The sequence below is a fragment of the Myxocyprinus asiaticus genome, chromosome 9, assembly GCF_019703515.2.
Source record: "Myxocyprinus asiaticus isolate MX2 ecotype Aquarium Trade chromosome 9, UBuf_Myxa_2, whole genome shotgun sequence".
Taxonomy (NCBI): Eukaryota; Metazoa; Chordata; class Actinopteri; order Cypriniformes; family Catostomidae; genus Myxocyprinus; species Myxocyprinus asiaticus.
Genome location: NC_059352.1, coordinates 50,149,014 through 50,166,356, shown reverse-complemented (window position 1 = coordinate 50,166,356; position 17,343 = coordinate 50,149,014). Strand labels below are relative to the sequence as shown.

At 37.7% G+C, this 17,343-nt stretch overlaps 1 protein-coding gene across 1 annotated transcript in view; it reads left to right on the top strand.

The window, feature by feature from the left end:
* The window catches only part of LOC127445892 (plexin-A1-like), a 176,326-nt gene that overhangs the window by 95,909 nt on the left and 63,074 nt on the right, over positions 1–17,343 (top strand). The window contains exons 9-10 of the mRNA XM_051706360.1: positions 7,398–7,512; positions 16,350–16,550. Of these exons, the coding sequence (XP_051562320.1) occupies positions 7,398–7,512; positions 16,350–16,550 (316 nt within the window). The remainder of the gene's footprint in view (positions 1–7,397; positions 7,513–16,349; positions 16,551–17,343) is intronic.

Here is a 17,343-nt window from a genome sequence, read left to right as displayed (position 1 = left end):
AGGGGGGTGTCATATTTCTGTTGCCATGGTAACCATTGGAGTGTTGATCGACAGCTATTCTCTTGAAAGCAGACTGTGGTTAGAATCCTACAGATAGTGGACCCCCACTAAACTCAATCTCAATGAATCGGTGTGCGTGCGTGCGTGCGCGTGTGTGTGTGTGTGTTTGTGAGACACTCCAGATGGGTTCAGGCTCTTATGGGAGTTGTGTGTAGTTTCTTATTGCAGGACAGATGAGCCCAATACTGAGAACACACACACACCTCAGAGTAACAGCATCTCAGATATACAATACCTTCCCATACACACACAACTAGGTCCTTTAAAACTAGGTCACACTCTGCTTTTGGCTTATAAGACAAGCTTGTGTGTTTCAGAATTTCACACACACTTCATTTGAATATTGATGGAAAAAAAATTATGATATATTGAAATTGTTGTTAATGGGTATTTGACAGGAAATAACTGTAAAAAGTTGATATGTCCTGTGGCGTGACATGCTTTACCCTTTTTAAAACTCTTTTAAACAACATTTGGCTTATTCTTGTGTAGTTATGCATGCAGCTGACATAAATTCATTTTAACTGAGGGAATTTTAAACATTCACTTGTCCTCTGAAAAGGTGAAAATGGTGATTACATTAATAGTGAAAAACTTAAATGAGTTACTGGACTTAATATATATAAACTGTAACTTTGTACTTAAAATCTTTAACATCAGTGGCCGATATATATATATATTGTGCACCCCTACTTCTACTGTATATTTGTATTTATACCACGGGTCTGTTGAATGTTTAATCCTGATTGGTTAACAGACGTTCTAAGGTGTGCAATTGTTTTCCAGTAAACGCACGGCTATGAAGTATTTCCAGGTCTGTGTCCGAAATCGTTCACTCATTCACTCATTCACTATTTCCTATATAGTAATGGCAGTGAGTGCTCTATATCTCACAGTGAGTGAATGAAATGGCGGACACCCGAAGTAGTGCACTATATAGTGGATAGGGGCGGTTTCAGACACGGCGCAGGTCTTAACCTTATAACGATTCCATATCACTTTGCTAAATTATTTCAGTTATTTCAAAGAGCCGTACAGGCTACCATAGCAAAATAAAACAAAGACACTGGTTAAGAACATCAGATAAGAATGACCAACAATGTCTTTAATATCCTAAACGTATTGCCCTTTTGCTCCCTCTCACTTTCAGCCACACTCAAACACACATACGCACACACACGCATTTAGAGACGATCCGCAACCAACAAACAGAGACGGTCAATGTAACCGTTTCTGTATTATCCGAGATGACTTTTAATATGTGCAAGTGTTTAAATGTATTTCGCCTAAATCAGCCTCTCGTAGTAAAAAGCACCCTGGCGCTTCCACTCCATCCTCTTTCGCTCATGCACAAACTCACGGACACACAAACATACATGTGCTCGAGAGAAAAGTCAGCGTGGGTTTGTAAACAGTTGTTTAGCAACGTAAAAGCTATATACAAGAATGGCGACACTTGCTGCTGCTGAGAAGTATACTTAAACGTACATCTTGGCAATTTGTTATTACTGATGAAGCGATACTGACAAGACGCACGCACGCACAAATGCTCTACCTTGTTATTCCAGTAAGTGCTCCAGTAAAGCAGTGCAAGCATCACAATCCTCCGTTTCTAGTTGTAAAGTGATGTTTTCAAACTAGCAACGAAGGTTTGGACTGTATCAAAACAATACGCTGAATCCGTGGTGGAAGAAAGTAGTTCAACTCACAAGAGTGTTTTAGGGACCAAAACCAGAAAATGTCCTGAGATAAAACATTGAACTATGTCTTAAGGTGTGGTAACCGTATAAGCGGAATAATTGACTCTGGCCCGTTGAATTATTGAAAAATAATGCACACCCGAGGTTTAATGGCCACTCCGCTGCACGTCTTGACCGCATTACCACCTCAGGGTGTGCATTGTTTTTCAATAATTCAATGGTACGTCATCAATTATTCCTTACATATTCTGTATATGACTATTTAGCAATACATTTATAATAGCCTATATTGTTTTGTATAGGATTTATAAAATCTTGAAAAGTTCTGCATTGTGACATTCTGCACTCAAACCAGCCCATCTGGCACAAACAATCATCCATGTGGTTATCTAATCAGCCAATCGTGTGGCAGCAGTGCATAAAATCATGCAGATATGGGTCAGGAGCTTCAGTTAATGTTCACATCAACCATCAGAATGGGGAAAAATGTTGGTGCCAGATGGGCTGGTTTGAGTATTTCTGTAACTGCTGATCTCTATTTGTATTTGATGTATTGCAATAAAATGTTTGCTTTATTATCTTGACTTTTAAGTACATTTCTCCCCCAATATTCTCACTGCCATAATGTGGATAAAATTAATATATACTATATTCTTTAAAATGTAAAGTATTTATACATCATGGTAGTATTTGTTGCACTGTCTTTATATGCTGGTTTAAATAAAAGTCATTGTATTACTGTACAGTTTTACTTGAGAAGAATAGGATTTTAAAAAACAACAACTTTGAAGTAAAACGTCCAGATGCATTCCGGTAATGAGAAATGTAACAATTCAAAATATTATAGTGATCTCAAAATAGGCTTCATTTCCTGTATGCAAAATGCTATTTCAAATTGTGAAATGTGACCTGTACATGTTTTAGTGAGATTCAATAGTGATTGTTCACGATGAGTGAAATTTGAAGTGTCCGTTCTGTAGAAGGATTTAGGATAAACAAGCATTTAAATGTGATGGAGGAAAATGACCCTCCCAGAGCAAGAGAAGAGAGTGTATGATTTTTGGTCCTCCAGCGTGTGGGGGGTTAATGTTGAACAGATCAGGGATGCCCTGAAATTAACACCCGTCTGTGGGGGGGGAGAGAGCTCAGCATGAGGGGCTTAACATGAGCAGGGAAACCAGGGGACACCCTGAAATTACCCCCAACTCCAGACGGATCGAGAGTGAGAGGGGGCCGGATGACAGAGAGGGGATTAAATCCTCTGCCAGGATTGGTGGAGGGGTTGGGAAGATAAATAAGGTCACATTTATTATCATCTTCCCACATTTTAAAGAAATCTATTTTTAGGGAATTGGATTGGATAGTTTGAATTTAATAGTTTGTAATGGATTGGGGGAAAGGGAGAAGGTAGAAAAGGAGAGAAATGTATACGGAGTCTGTATTTTTGTCTTGATTTCCAGTAACAAGGCAAAATCCTTTTAAACAATATACATTAACTCCCAAGCAGTGAAACTGCATAAAGTATTTAAGAGAATATACAGTATCTTGAATTTTTCTTTTTCCTTTCCCATTTGCAAATAGTTTTATTTTTATTTAATTTTTTAGCAAAAACAAAATTAAGGTTGAGGTTTATACTTGAAACAAGAAATAAACCCATTTAATTTCACTGTAAGGTAATAAAATACCATTTAATCCAAATATATATATATACATATATATATTTGCACTCCCAATCGGTTACACATTTTTAATTAATAAATTGTGATATGCCTATTAATCAAATTAACCGAATGTGTAAATAAATGGATATATATATATATATATATATATATATACCATTTAGTTCATGATTATATATTTATGTACAGTCCTGATTTCTTCTATTTTTGTGTATTTTTCATACTAAATTAAGATCTTCAAATGAGATATAACATAAAACAAAGACAACTGAGTAAACACAAAATATCTATATATTTTTATTGAAGCAAAAAAAGTTATCCAACACCTATAATCACCCCTGTGAAAAACTAACTGCCCCCTTAAACTTAATAGCTGGTTGTGCCACCTTTAGCAGCAACAACTGCAACCAAACTCTTCTGATAACGGGAGATCAGTCTTTCACAACACTGTGGGGGAATTTTGGCCCACTCTTCTTTGCTTTAGTTCAGACACATTGGAGAGTTTTCGAACATGAACTGCCCGTTTAAGGTCCTGCCACAACATCTCAATCAGGTTTAAGTCAGGACTCCAAAACGTTAATTTTGCCTCTTTTGAGCCATTGAGAGGTGGACTTACTCCTATGCTTTGGATCATTGTCTTGCTGCATAATCCAGTTGCGCTTGAGCTTCAACTCACGGACTGATGACCGGACGTTCTCCTTTAGGATTTTCTGGTAGAGAGCAGAATTCATGTTTCCCTCAATTATTACAAGTCGCCCTGAAGCAGCAAAGCATCCCCACACATCACACTACCACCACCATGCTTGACCGTAGTTATGATGTTCTTTTTGTGGACTTCTGTGTTTGATTTACGTCAGATGTAACGGGACCCCTGTCTTCCAAACAGTTCCACTTTCGACTCATCAGCCCACAGAACATTCTCTCAAAAGGTTTGAGGATCATCAAGGTGTGTTTTGGCAAAATTCAGACGAGCCATATTGTTCTTCTGGGTTAGCAGTGGTTTTTCACCTCTCTTCCATTGATGGCATTTTTGGCCAGTGTCTTTCTGAGTCATGAACAGTGACCTTTATTAATGTGAGAGACGCCTGCAGTTCCTCGGATGTTGTCCTTGGCTTTTTTGTGACTTCCTGGATGAGTCGTCGCTGTGCTCTTGGAGGAACTTTGGAAGGTCGGCCACTTCTGGGAAGGTTCACTACTGTGCCAAGTTTTCTCCATTTGGAGATAATGGCTCTCACTGTGGTTCTTTGGAGTCCCAGATCCTTTGAATTGGCTTTGTAACCCTTCCCAAACTGATCACCTTTTTCCTCATCATTTCTGGAATTTCTTTGGACCTTGGCATAGTGTGCTACTGGGTGAGACCTTTTAGTCAACTTCATGCTGCTGAAAAAGTTCTATTAGATGTTTATTTGATTGAACAGGGCTGGAAGTAATCAGGTCTGGTGTGTCTAGTCCAGCTGAACCCCATTATTAATGCAGTTTCATAGATTTGGGGATTTAGTAACTAAAGGGGCAAATACTTTATCTTTAAAGAATATATCTTTAAGTTTAAACATTTGGAAGTATAGGGTAAGAGAAATTAATTTAATTCAAGATATATTCTCTAAAAACAAGCAGCTATAAAAACTGTTGATGGAAAAGAACATTATTAACATAATTTCATTCAGTTCCAGAATTACTTTTTAAATGTAACCATTCTGGATCACCAACCCTAAATCACAGCACAATGTACAAGGGGCGTTTGGAAAGATGTATTTTCAGTTTTGTTACCTTTTTGTTGTGGTTGAACGGATTGTACATTTGCACCACATTAAATAACTTATAAAATAATTTATAAACAAAATAAAGTTCAAGCATGTATGTTGTCATGGCAGCTAAATTAAACCTGGTTGCATTAATTCTCCATCACAGCTGGCCTCTTGGTTTGTTCACCCTGATTAGCAAATTAAATCTCTCTTGAGATCTAGAATTAACAAACTGACAAATGGTGTCTCGATGGGGGATCATTACCTACACAAACACACACAGTGACATGTGGCTGTTATTGTCTGATGCTCTTCATAGATGCATAAATCAGAACAGTTCTCAATCATAATGTTTGGCCTGTTTTGAATAAATTGCTCAAATTCTCATTTTAAGAATGTTAGAATTGAAGTCAACATGAAATCAAAATTGCCCCTATTTTATTTAATTTTTTTCCATTTTCTCCCCAATTTGGAATGCCCAATACCCAATGCGCTCTAAGTCCTCGTGGTGGTGTAGTGACTCGCCTCAATCTGGGTGGCAGGAGGACGAATCTCAGTTGCTTCCACGTCTGAGACCGTCAATCCGTGCATCTTATCACGTGACTTGTTGAGCGCGTTACCGTGGAGACGTAGCGTGTGGCTTCACGCTATTCTCTGTGGCATCCACGCACAACTCACCACACGCCCCACCGAGAGCGAGAACCACATTATAGCGACCACGAGGAGGTTACCCCATGTGACTCTACCCTCCCTAGCAACCGGGCCAATTTGGTTGCTTAGGAGACCTGGCTGGAGTCACTTAGCACGCCCTGGATTCGAATGCATGACTCCAGGTGTGTTAGTCAGCGTCAATACTCACTGAGCTACCCAGGCCCCTCTATTTACTTTCTTAATTAATTCGATACATCATTTATATATTTTTTTTAATCTTTAATCAAAATGTAACACCTTTCTCTGCATGTGAAGCAGCTTTTCTGCTAATGTAACCAAGGCCACGTGGGATATAAAAATATTAAACAATAATGTAATATGTGGGTATTATGCAAAATAAACCAACAATTATATCTAAAATATATATGCAAATGTAAATAAATAAAACGTTTGCTCATAATATAATTTTTGGTATAATATTAAATATAAAAAAATATAAGTGAACCGATAATAGCGTTTGTATAATATAAAGTATAACGTTCTATTAAAAATGTAATATTGTACAATTTATAAAATGTATTATAAATAAAATTATTAATAAATTATAAGTGTGTGTATGTGTGTATATATATATATATATATATATGTGTGTGTGTGTGTGTGTGTGTGTGTGTAATTAAATATTAAAATAAAATATAATAAATATATTATAATTAAATATGAGATATAATATATATTATCAATAAGTAATACGAAAACAAATATTATATTAATAAATATATATTACCCAATAATTTCATTTATTTAACAGCACAATGCAATCAAATCCCAACTGATGCAATCCTGCCCAAGATAATTTCCCTGTGATTATTGTTTCATTCAAATACGACATTAGGAGCTTTGATGCTTCATAAATGGATGTCTTTAAGAGAGGCCCAGTTTCTTCAGCCAATCATTTCTCAGCTCAGATTGGACAGCTGCTCTCTATGTAGCAGCTGATTGGTCAATTATACTCATCTATTGAAACCATTATGAGGTCAGAGGGCTCTTTGTCCTAAAGCATCAATAAATGTCACAGAGTAAACAAATTTCTGGACTGAATATTGAATAATTGAAACAAATGACTTTGTATCGCAGTCAAAGAGTGAATCTCACTTAGAAATGTCTGAGTCAAATTTCACAAAGCAAAAAAAATTTATCCTATTTTAGGACCACCAAGGCTTTTTGCATTTTGAAATTTTCTTACAATTAAGCACAATTTATCCCCAGAATGCACATCACTGTAATGCAAAATAACAAAAACAAAAAGGTTTCTGACAACTGGTGTGCTTAATTGTCATGACAATAATGTTATAATGCAAAAAAATCGTAATGGTCCTAAAAATAGGCTTCATTGTCTTTATGCAAAAAGAGCGAGAGAGGTCATAACACGAGGACACGTCCGTCTGTATAGCTCATGAGAGAAAGCAGAATTCAGTTCTCATCTAAGTAGTAGAAACTAGAAAGTATTTTGAGTTTGTTTGGTGTTAATTCTTGATATCTCACCTGTCTCTTTGCCTTTGCAGGTGTTTATCATGTGTGAACGGCTCCTTCCCGTGTCACTGGTGTAAATACCGTCATTTATGCACGCAGAATGCTAACGACTGCTCTTTCCAGGAGGGACGTGTCAACATGTCAGAGGTAAGAAACACGCCACTTTTTGGACACTGTGTCCTAACCTGTGTAGCAACTTGCAACATTAAGCAATGAATAGCTTATTACTATTACTATTGCTCATACTTCAGTTAAGTAACTCACGTAAATTGTCCTGCACCACTCATCTGTCAAAATGTCAAAATCTAGTTTTTGTCCTAACTAGGCACGATTAAGAGTCCAGTGCAGGTGTCTCGAGATGCGCTTTTAAAAGTTAACTTTTTGTCTTACCTGACATAGCGTATAAAAAAACCCCCACTGCGCTCCTGCAGGATATGCTAAAAAAACAGCAGGACGTGGCGTAACATCGTTTTTTTTTTTTTTTTGTCTGTCACAGCGTATAAAAAACCCTGCTTCCCTTTTGTGCGATACGATAAAAAACAGCAAGATGGCGGCATAAGATTTTTTTTGTTGCCTGACATGGTGTATAAAAAAATGCTGCTCTCCTGTGCGATATGCTGAAAAATTGGCAAGACGCGGTATAACTTTTTTTACATGATACATCGTATAATTATTTATTTTTTTTCGATTTTTTTACATGATACAGCACACAAAAACGTCGCGCTCCTACGCAATACGTTAAAAAATGGCAAGACATGGTATAATTTTTTTTTACCTGACACAGCACCTAAAAATAAGTCGCACTCCTGCGCGATATGCTAAAAAACAGAAAAACGTAACATCGTTTTTTTTGGGGGGGTTTTTTGTCTGTCACAGAGTATAAAAAAAACCCTGCTTCCCTTTTGTGCGATACGCTAAAAAAACAGCAAGATGGCGGCATAAGATTTTTTTTGTTGCATGACATGTTGTATAAAAAAAAGCTGCTCTCCTGTGCGATATGCTGAAAAATAGCAACACGCGGTCTAATTTTTTTTTTTTTACATGACACCGTAAAAAAAATTTTTTTTTTTACTTTTTTACTTTTTTTTTTTTTAATCTGATACAGCACACAAAAATGCCACACTCCTACGCAATGCGTTAAAAAACGGCAAGACGTGGTATGATTTTTTTTTTTACCTGACACAGCACCTAAAAATAAGTCGCACTCCTGCGCGAGATGCTAAAAAAAAAAACAGCAAGACTTTTTTTTTTTTTTTTTTTTGACACAGCGTCTGAAAAAAAACTGCGGTCCTGCGCGATACGCTAAAAAACAGCCACAATGGAAAACATTAACAAATGGAAAAAAAGAGCATTCATGTAAACGCCCCTTTAGATATTTCGTTGGTTGCGTTGTTTTTATTTTCATTGCGTTGTGCTGGGTAGCTCCACCTATAGTGAAATATGATTGGTTGAGAATTCTGCTCTCGATCCAGTGGACTCCAAACATCTGAGGTCACCAGTTAAAATGCTTCTCTTTTCATAAGTTATATTATAAGCATAAGTATTTGCATGAAAAGTACTCAAAATAAACCTTTGAGCAATTTTTTTCATTTGATTTTGAGAATGTCTTCACTGCAAAGAATTTTCTTAAAACAAGATAAATTTACTTGAGATGCAAAATGACAAAAGATATTTTGTCTTAATTTCAGAGAAATCGAACAAGATTTTGAAACATTTAACAACTTTTTTTTCCCAGTGGGATAAGAAAAAAAAAACTTGATTTAAAGGGAAAAGAAATTGATTTTTCTGACTTCATTGGCATATAGTTTTTCTTGTAATATATTAAACTGTATATTAAACATCAATGTTCTGATTGGCTGTGATTTTGTTGCTTTGCTCTGTATTTCACTGTCTATGAGGACAAAACAAAATTACTTGGTGCTGGAAACTTGATGCTCCACGCACATTTTCAATCTGTCTCTCATGTTATCACTCATGCCCCTTATATATCTGTCCGCATCCTCTCACTCGTGAGACACATGATCTGTTTCACTGAGACGATAGCGAGATAAGAGAAGAGAGCGTTTGCTCATCATGTACACAGAGCTGCACTCACGTTGAGTCCACTGGGAATCTCCCATAATTTTTTGTTTTAAAAGCCTGTAGAAGAACAAATGAAACGCACTCATCTCCTCTAATAGACTCCAGATGTGTGCGCGAGAGAAAGTGTGAGCAAACGGAGGCGAGTGAGAAATTTTTTGCAGTAACGTGGGAGTTTATATTATATATGTGACACTGTGTATTTCAGAAAGACAGACAGGGAGGGAGGGAGAGAGAGAGATGGCTTTCAAACGCAGGGAAAAACCGAAATGAGAATAGGTGGAAAATAAAACGAGGTGCTTGGGAAAGAAAGGCGTTGGCGTGTAGAACCGCCACTGTGTGTGCCAGCTGGAGTTGCTTGAAGTTTCTTTCTTCCTGGTCGCTGACAGCGCACAAGGATTAAAATGTTCCTCAACCACTCAGAATCCAGACAGAAAATCCCAACATGCTTTTCTACATCTAATAAACAAAAGGTTTGAGACTAAGTCTAGCATCCAAAATGTACTTTTTTTGCCACACCTGACAAATGAATAGAGTGAATAGAGAACATTTGAAACTGCGTCAGAATGGAACCGTATTTTGAATTATTTTTGTTAAAATAAATGTATATAGTATTTATAGTACTCAAAATAATTATATAAATACGCTTATAAATATAATAATTTAGATGATTCAAAGATATTAGATCATTAGTTGCCACATCAATCTTTCCGGTAGCGTGCACTATTTTTGTGCACTATTTCCATTTTCAACATATTGTTATTTTAACCCTTTAAGCTCGGGCCCATGAGGAAAAAAATGAAATTGTCAGATTTCTAATAACTACAGTCTTGACCAACACAAAATATGTATGGTTTGAAAACTTAGAAGTTCTACTTTACAGTGCATTCTGGCATTATGACCAAAACTGAACAAGTGCTTTGAAATTTGCAGACAAATCAGAAGTGGTCCGTTTTGTTAATTTATACAAAATAATTTGCACTGTAAATATTATTGCAGTCAATAAAAACATAAAGCTCATCAAATAGCCATGTGTCGTGTTGTTGGAAAGCTCTCAAAGAGTAGAATACAACCAGCCTGTTTATTTTACTCACAGACAGAAATATAGTGAATAATACAATTATGTTGGTGTTGCTTATATGCCGTGTTTTTGCTTGTAACATCACGAAAAGTAAACAGAACAAAATATCACATATCATTACTTAGAGGAGGTGATTATCTTTCAAACGACCCAACATACAAGGTAATCGGATGCATTGATCATTAGATAATTCACATGAACACAGATTCAATGATGACTCAAATGGCACAGAATGAAACTCATTCTGTGAAATCTCATTACTAAAATCATGTTTTCATGCTATGCAAACCTTTAGTCATTGTTATGTTTGCATGTGGAATTAGTTATTACATACAATTATGCAGTTTTATTTGTTTGGAGATGTTTTTGAACACTAGGATAAATTATTTTGTAATGCTATAACTTTTGATTGCTTTGTCATATCAACACAACATTTTTCTCAGATACAGTTGACACGATTGGGAACAAAACAAAAGCAGTTTTTCAGAGCCATTTACACCCAGAGATATAATGTCAAATAAGAAAAAAAAGTAAATTTTGGGCTAAATTTTTGGGGGGATTTTTCAGCAGTTTCTCAGGCTGAGAGTCTCAGAATTCATCATAATCTGTATCATTAAAAAAAAGAAATTATTGACACAGTTTTCTTTACAATGATACAAAACACTTGACCCTCCTTATTTTGTTTTTTTGTTGAGTTATAACCCTTTAATTTTGGGTATGCCATGGAAACAGGAAATCTTGAAAAACACCATTAGAGCTTAAAGGGTTAATCATCATTACTTTGTGGTGGCAGGCTTAGTGCAAGTTGCTATTTCTATTTCCATCACTCGCTTTTATCTCATCTTTTCCCTTATGTTTCCCGTCACGTAGTGGCGATACTCCCTGCGTATGTTTCTCTTATCTTTCAACCTCTTTTCTTGAGAGAGAGAACAACTAGATGACGAGTGACAGATGGTTAAACCAGAGATGATAGCGATGAACATTCTCCAACAGGTATTTTATCACATACATGTTTTAAGCGTTGAAACACTGCGGTCTCCAAGACAACGCTTGTGCATTCCGAAGGGACCTTGAAACGATGGCGTTTGGTGTCACCCATGACCCCATTACCCACAATTCTCTGCTCCCGCACTTCAACATTAAAGCTCTTCTGTCACCTTCTGCTTTGTTCACCCCTTTTTTTTCTTCGTTTTATCCCCTCTGCTCTCTTCCTTTCTTCTCAGTTCATATCCGTCAAGACCTGCTTTATCTTTTCCTCGCTCTCTCTCTATCTCTATGTAATATTCATTGGTGGGATGCATTGGGCAGCTGGAAGCACAGATCTAATCCACTTTGAATAATTAAACCAGAAGAAGAGAGAGAGAGGTCCAGAGAAATCATTTGCAGCTTGTCTACTCTTCATGTTCTTTTAGCTAGTGAGCTTCCTACCTAGACAGTGCTTTTAGGCATTATATGCGCACTTCAGATGCAAATTCTACCCCAAAGGGTTGGCAGCAATGTGATGCTGCTTTGTAAGAGAACTAGTTTTGGTAAAATTCTAAAGGCTTGGGTATAGTTAGTTTTTCTATGTGGCGTTATGTCTCAGGCACAGTCGAGCGCTATAAACTTGCAAAGTAAACTCTTGACCATGAGCCCATTTGGACATGTTTGATGCATGCACACTACCACTGTTTTGTAATGCTTTTTAGTACAGTCAACTCGAGTAGCATAATCAGACCATTCATGTGTCTAGAAACACTGGGCTTCACACGGACAATCCACGCGCACTGTGCTGATGACTAAATTAGCGGCAGGTGTACGCGAGACATAGCAGTATACTTTGACCTTAAGGGGGTGGTATTTTTTGTTTTGTATGTAGACATGCGCCAAACCAATGTCTTAGGCCATTCTGCTGCATCTTACTGTTTTTCAGTGTCTCACGCCATGAGCGTAGCATTTTTAACCCTAAAACATGCAACGTGCACCACAAGTTACTTGCTCTTTAGTTTCTTATAGGGGGTATGAGAGAGTTTCTCACCCAATTTTGTTATCATTTATCATAGTTGGGTCTGTTTTGAGTATGTGGGTCACATGACTTGGTTAAAATTGTATCTGATTGTTAAGTGAGCCTGACCTAAAACCAACATGGTGCAGAACATGTTGACTTTGTGATAATTAAATAGATATTAATCTTACATTTCTTCAGAAAAAAAAAAATCCAATAAAACTGCTAATATTAATTGTGAACATTGTCTTAAGATGTGGATGAAGAAAATTAAGTCATATGTTATTTATGCTGTTATTTAGCTCATTTTGAAGTTGGTACTCCTATCATTATGAGGACCCTCCATAGACATAATGATTTGTATACTGTATGAACTATAGATTCTATCCCCTAACCCTCATTGAAAAAAGTTATCCAATACCAACTGGGCCTGTGTGAAAAAATATTTAGTTAATTAGTAGTTACTAAATCCCCAAATCTATGAAACTGCATTCATAATGGGGTTCAGCTGGACTAGACACACCAGACCTGATTACTGCCAGCCCTGTTCAATCAAATAAACATCTAATAGAACTTTTTCAGCAGCATGAAGTTGACTAAAAGGTCTCACCCAGTAGCACACTATGCCAAGGTCCAAAGAAATTCCAGAAATTATGAGGAAAAAGGTGATCAGTTTGGGAAGGGTTACAAAGCCAATTCAAAGGATCTGGGACTCCAAAGAACCACAGTGAGAGCCATTATCTCCAAATGGAGAAAACTTGGCACAGTAGTGAACCTTCCCAGAAGTGGCCGACCTTCCAAAGTTCCTCCAAGAGCACAGCGACGACTCATCCAGGAAGTCACAAAAAAGCCTAGGACAACATCCGAGGAACTGCAGGCGTCTCTCACATTAATAAAGGTCACTGTTCATGACTCAGAAAGACACTGGCCAAAAATGCCATCAATGGAAGAGAGGTGAAAACCACTGCTAACCCAGAAGAACATTAAGGCTCGTCTGAATTTTGCCAAAACACACCTTGATGATCCTCAAACCTTTTGAGAGAATGTTCTGTGGGCTGATGAGTCAAAAGTGGAACTGTTTGGAAGACAGGGGTCCCGTTACATCTGACGTAAATCAAACACAGAAGTCCACAAAAAGAACATCATACCTACGGTCAAGCATGGTGGTGGTAGTGTGATGTGTGGGGATGCTTTGCTGCTTCAGGGCGACTTGTAATAATTGAGGGAAACATGAATTCTGCTCTCTACCAGAAAATCCTAAAGGAGAACGTCCGGTCATCAGTCCGCGAGTTGAAGCTCAAGCGCAACTGGATTATGCAGCAAGACAATGATCCAAAGCATAGGAGTAAGTCCACCTCTCAATGGCTCAAAAGAAGCTAAATTAACGTTTTGGAGTCCTGACTTAAACCCGATTGAGATGTTGTGGCAGGACCTTAAACGGGCAGTTCATGTTCGAAAACCCTCCAATGTGTCTGAACTAAAGCAAAGAAGAGTGGGCCAAAATTCCCCCACAGTGTTGTGAAAGACTGATCTCCCGTTATCAGAAGAGTTTGGTTGCAGTTGTTGCTGCTAAAGGTGGCACAACCAGCTATTAAGTTTAAGGGGGCAGTTAGTTTTTCACAGGGGTGATCATAGGTGTTGGATAACTTTTTTTGCGTCAATAAAAACATTTATATATTTGAAAAATGTATTTTGTGTTTGAAGATCAAAAAAATTTTTAGTATGGAAAAATACACAAAAACAGAAGAAATCAGGAAGGGGGCAAATACTATTTTCACAGCACTGTAATACCCTCATAATTTCTAGTTTGTAACCTAAAAAATGTCCTCATAAACCACAAAAACCAACTCACTGTCTCACATACACAAACACGCACAGACAGACACACAAACGCACACACAAACACACGTATTTTTGTTCTTAAAACATGATTTATTTACTTGACAAGCAAACTGGCATAAGATTTTTAGTCTTGTTTTGAGATAAATCTAATTACATTTAGTGAGAGTTATGCTGAAAACAAGAAAAAACTGTTTGCCAATGTGGTATGAAAAATACACTCAATTCAAAGGGAAAGCATATATTTTATTTATTTTTTTGTTTCCCCCATTGGTAGATTTGTTTTCCTGTTTTAAATCTAAAGTTCACAATTTTTGTCAGATTTATCTTAAAACAAGACTTAATATCTTATCCCATTTTGCTTGACAAGTAAATAAATCATGTTTTAAGAATGTTTAGATCATTTCACAGGAAAACAAGACAAAAATACTTGTCTTGAAAAAACATTTTTTGCTGTTGGTGCAGCTATCCTTATGAGGACTCTCCATAGACATAATGATTTTTATACTGTATGAACTATAGATTATATCCCCTAACCCTAACCCTACCCCTAAACCTAACCCTCACAGAAACCTTTTTGCATTTTTACATTTTCAATAAAACATTTAATATGCCGTTTCCCTTGTGAGGACTGCTGGCTAGTCCTCACAATGTAGGTGATCTCAGGTTTTACTATCCTTGTGGGGACATTTGGTACCCACAACGGAGGTTAAACGTGCCCACACACACACACACACACACACACACACACACACACACACACACACTATCTCTCTCTCTCTCTCTCTCTCTCTCTCTCTCTCTCTCTCTCACACTCTCACACACACACACACACACACACACACACACACACACACACACACACACACACACACAGAGTTTCGTTATGTCACTGATTTGCAAAGGGTGTGGTAATGGAGCATGTTCGAAAGTTGGATGAGAGGCGTAAACATAGCAAAATCAATGGGTTCCCAAACAAAAATGTACTAGTGTCAACAATCATCCATTTTCAGTTTGCCATCATCATTTGTTTTCCAAAGTATGCGATAATGGAGAGCATTTTTGAAACAATCCGTTTTCAGTGGAGGACAACTCTGTTCCAGTTGTTCTATCTAAACGTAATGAAATGCATGTCTTTCAAACAAACGTATTAATGTGGACGTGCCTTCTGAGTTTGAAAATTCAGTTTACAGTTAACATAATTTATTTTCCAAGGTTGGGTGTGGAGAGTGTTTTTGAAACGCTCCTACGCTCCAGCTGCCTATGTTGACAGTATACAGCAAGGCAGCTTACTTGTGTTTGTAACAGACCTTTCGTCACATGTTGATGTCAGTTCTGTAAAGCACGTGTACATATTTAATCACATACAGAAGAGCTCTTGTGTCTCAACGACGTGATCGGTTGCTTTGCTTTCCATTCAATTTAACATAGAAATGTTTAAAAGAGGTAATTGAATTTAAATCAATTGAATTTAAACATGGAAATTAGTTCAGCACACTGACTTTCAGATGGGCTGCTTGAAGTCGTGTCATGGTTAATTTTCCATTTATTGCACGAAACTTTCAATTTGAAAAGTGGATTTTATGGTGCGTGCACCAAAAATTTGAGACGACGGCTGGATGGTGGGGGGTATTTGAGCTGTTTATGTTGTATATTGTGTAGTATTTCAAAATAGCATGTCGTTTGCTGTGTATACTTGTGTACAAGGGCTTAAATTCATGTGCCATATACATCTCAAAAATGTTAGGAAGCTGTGGTTAAATTATCATCACTTTACAAGCATGTGGGTGGTTGACCGGTTGATTCTGTAGTCACTTTTTATGCTAAATAAACACATGACAGGAAACCAGCGGTGTGACCAAAATACTGTCAGAAAATAGAATTAGCTGAACAACGTCCTTTTGGTTTAAGAAGGAAACTGGTTAGATTTTGAAACCATCCATAATTGTCTATTCCGTCAACTGATTTATAAATTAACTGATTTCTCTTGATCTTTTACAGGATTGTCCTCAGATTCTGCTGTCCACTCAGATCTACATTCCCGTCGGCGTTCCCAAGCCGATCACTCTGTCTGCCCGGAATCTTCCGCAGCCTCAGTCTGGTCAGAGGAACTACGAGTGCATCTTCCACATCCAGGGCGAAACACAAAGCGTGACGGCACTCCGATTTAACAGCTCCAGTATACAGTGCCAGAAATCTACAGTGAGTACACACACAACTTACTGGAATATTCCAGAATGCTTTCAACATAATGTCTACAGTGTGTATAAACAAATAGGACACATGGCTACAGTGAAAACACTTAACTGCAGTACAGTGAATAAAACATTTAAGTTCCAAAATACTGCAAGTTTTCGTTCTGTTTCACTCCTCATGTTTGGTGCAAGTCACATTAGCACATATGCAGATGGGCTGTTAAACAGTTACTTAATCAAAGAGAATCCAGAGAGCAGAAAGAAAGTTTCATCTCCATCTCATTTTGTTTAATATAATCAACACGTGATCCATTTTCACAATGAAGACAGTCATTATAGGTGTGAAGATATTATCTAAAAACTAGGGCTGGGGGGGTGGTCCTGGGTAGCTCAGCGAGTATTGACGCTGACTACCACATCTGGAGTCGTGAGTTCAAGAGTGACTCCAGCCAGGTCTCCTAAGCAACCAAATTGGCCCGGTTGCTAGGGAGGGTAGAGTCACATGGGGTAACCTCCTCGTGGTCACTATAATGTGGTTCTCGCGCTCGGTGGGGCGCTTGGTGAGTTGTGCGTGGATGTGCGTGGGCCTCCACACACGCTACGTCTCCGCGGTAATGCACGCAACAAGCCACGTGATAAGATGCGCGGATTGATGGTCTCGGATGCGGAGGCAGCTGAGATTCGTCCTCCACCACCCAGATTGAGGCGAATCTCTACACCACCACGAGGACCTAGAGCACATTGGGAATTGGGCATTTCAGATTGGGGAGAAAAGGGGAGGGAAAAAGAAAAAACTAGGG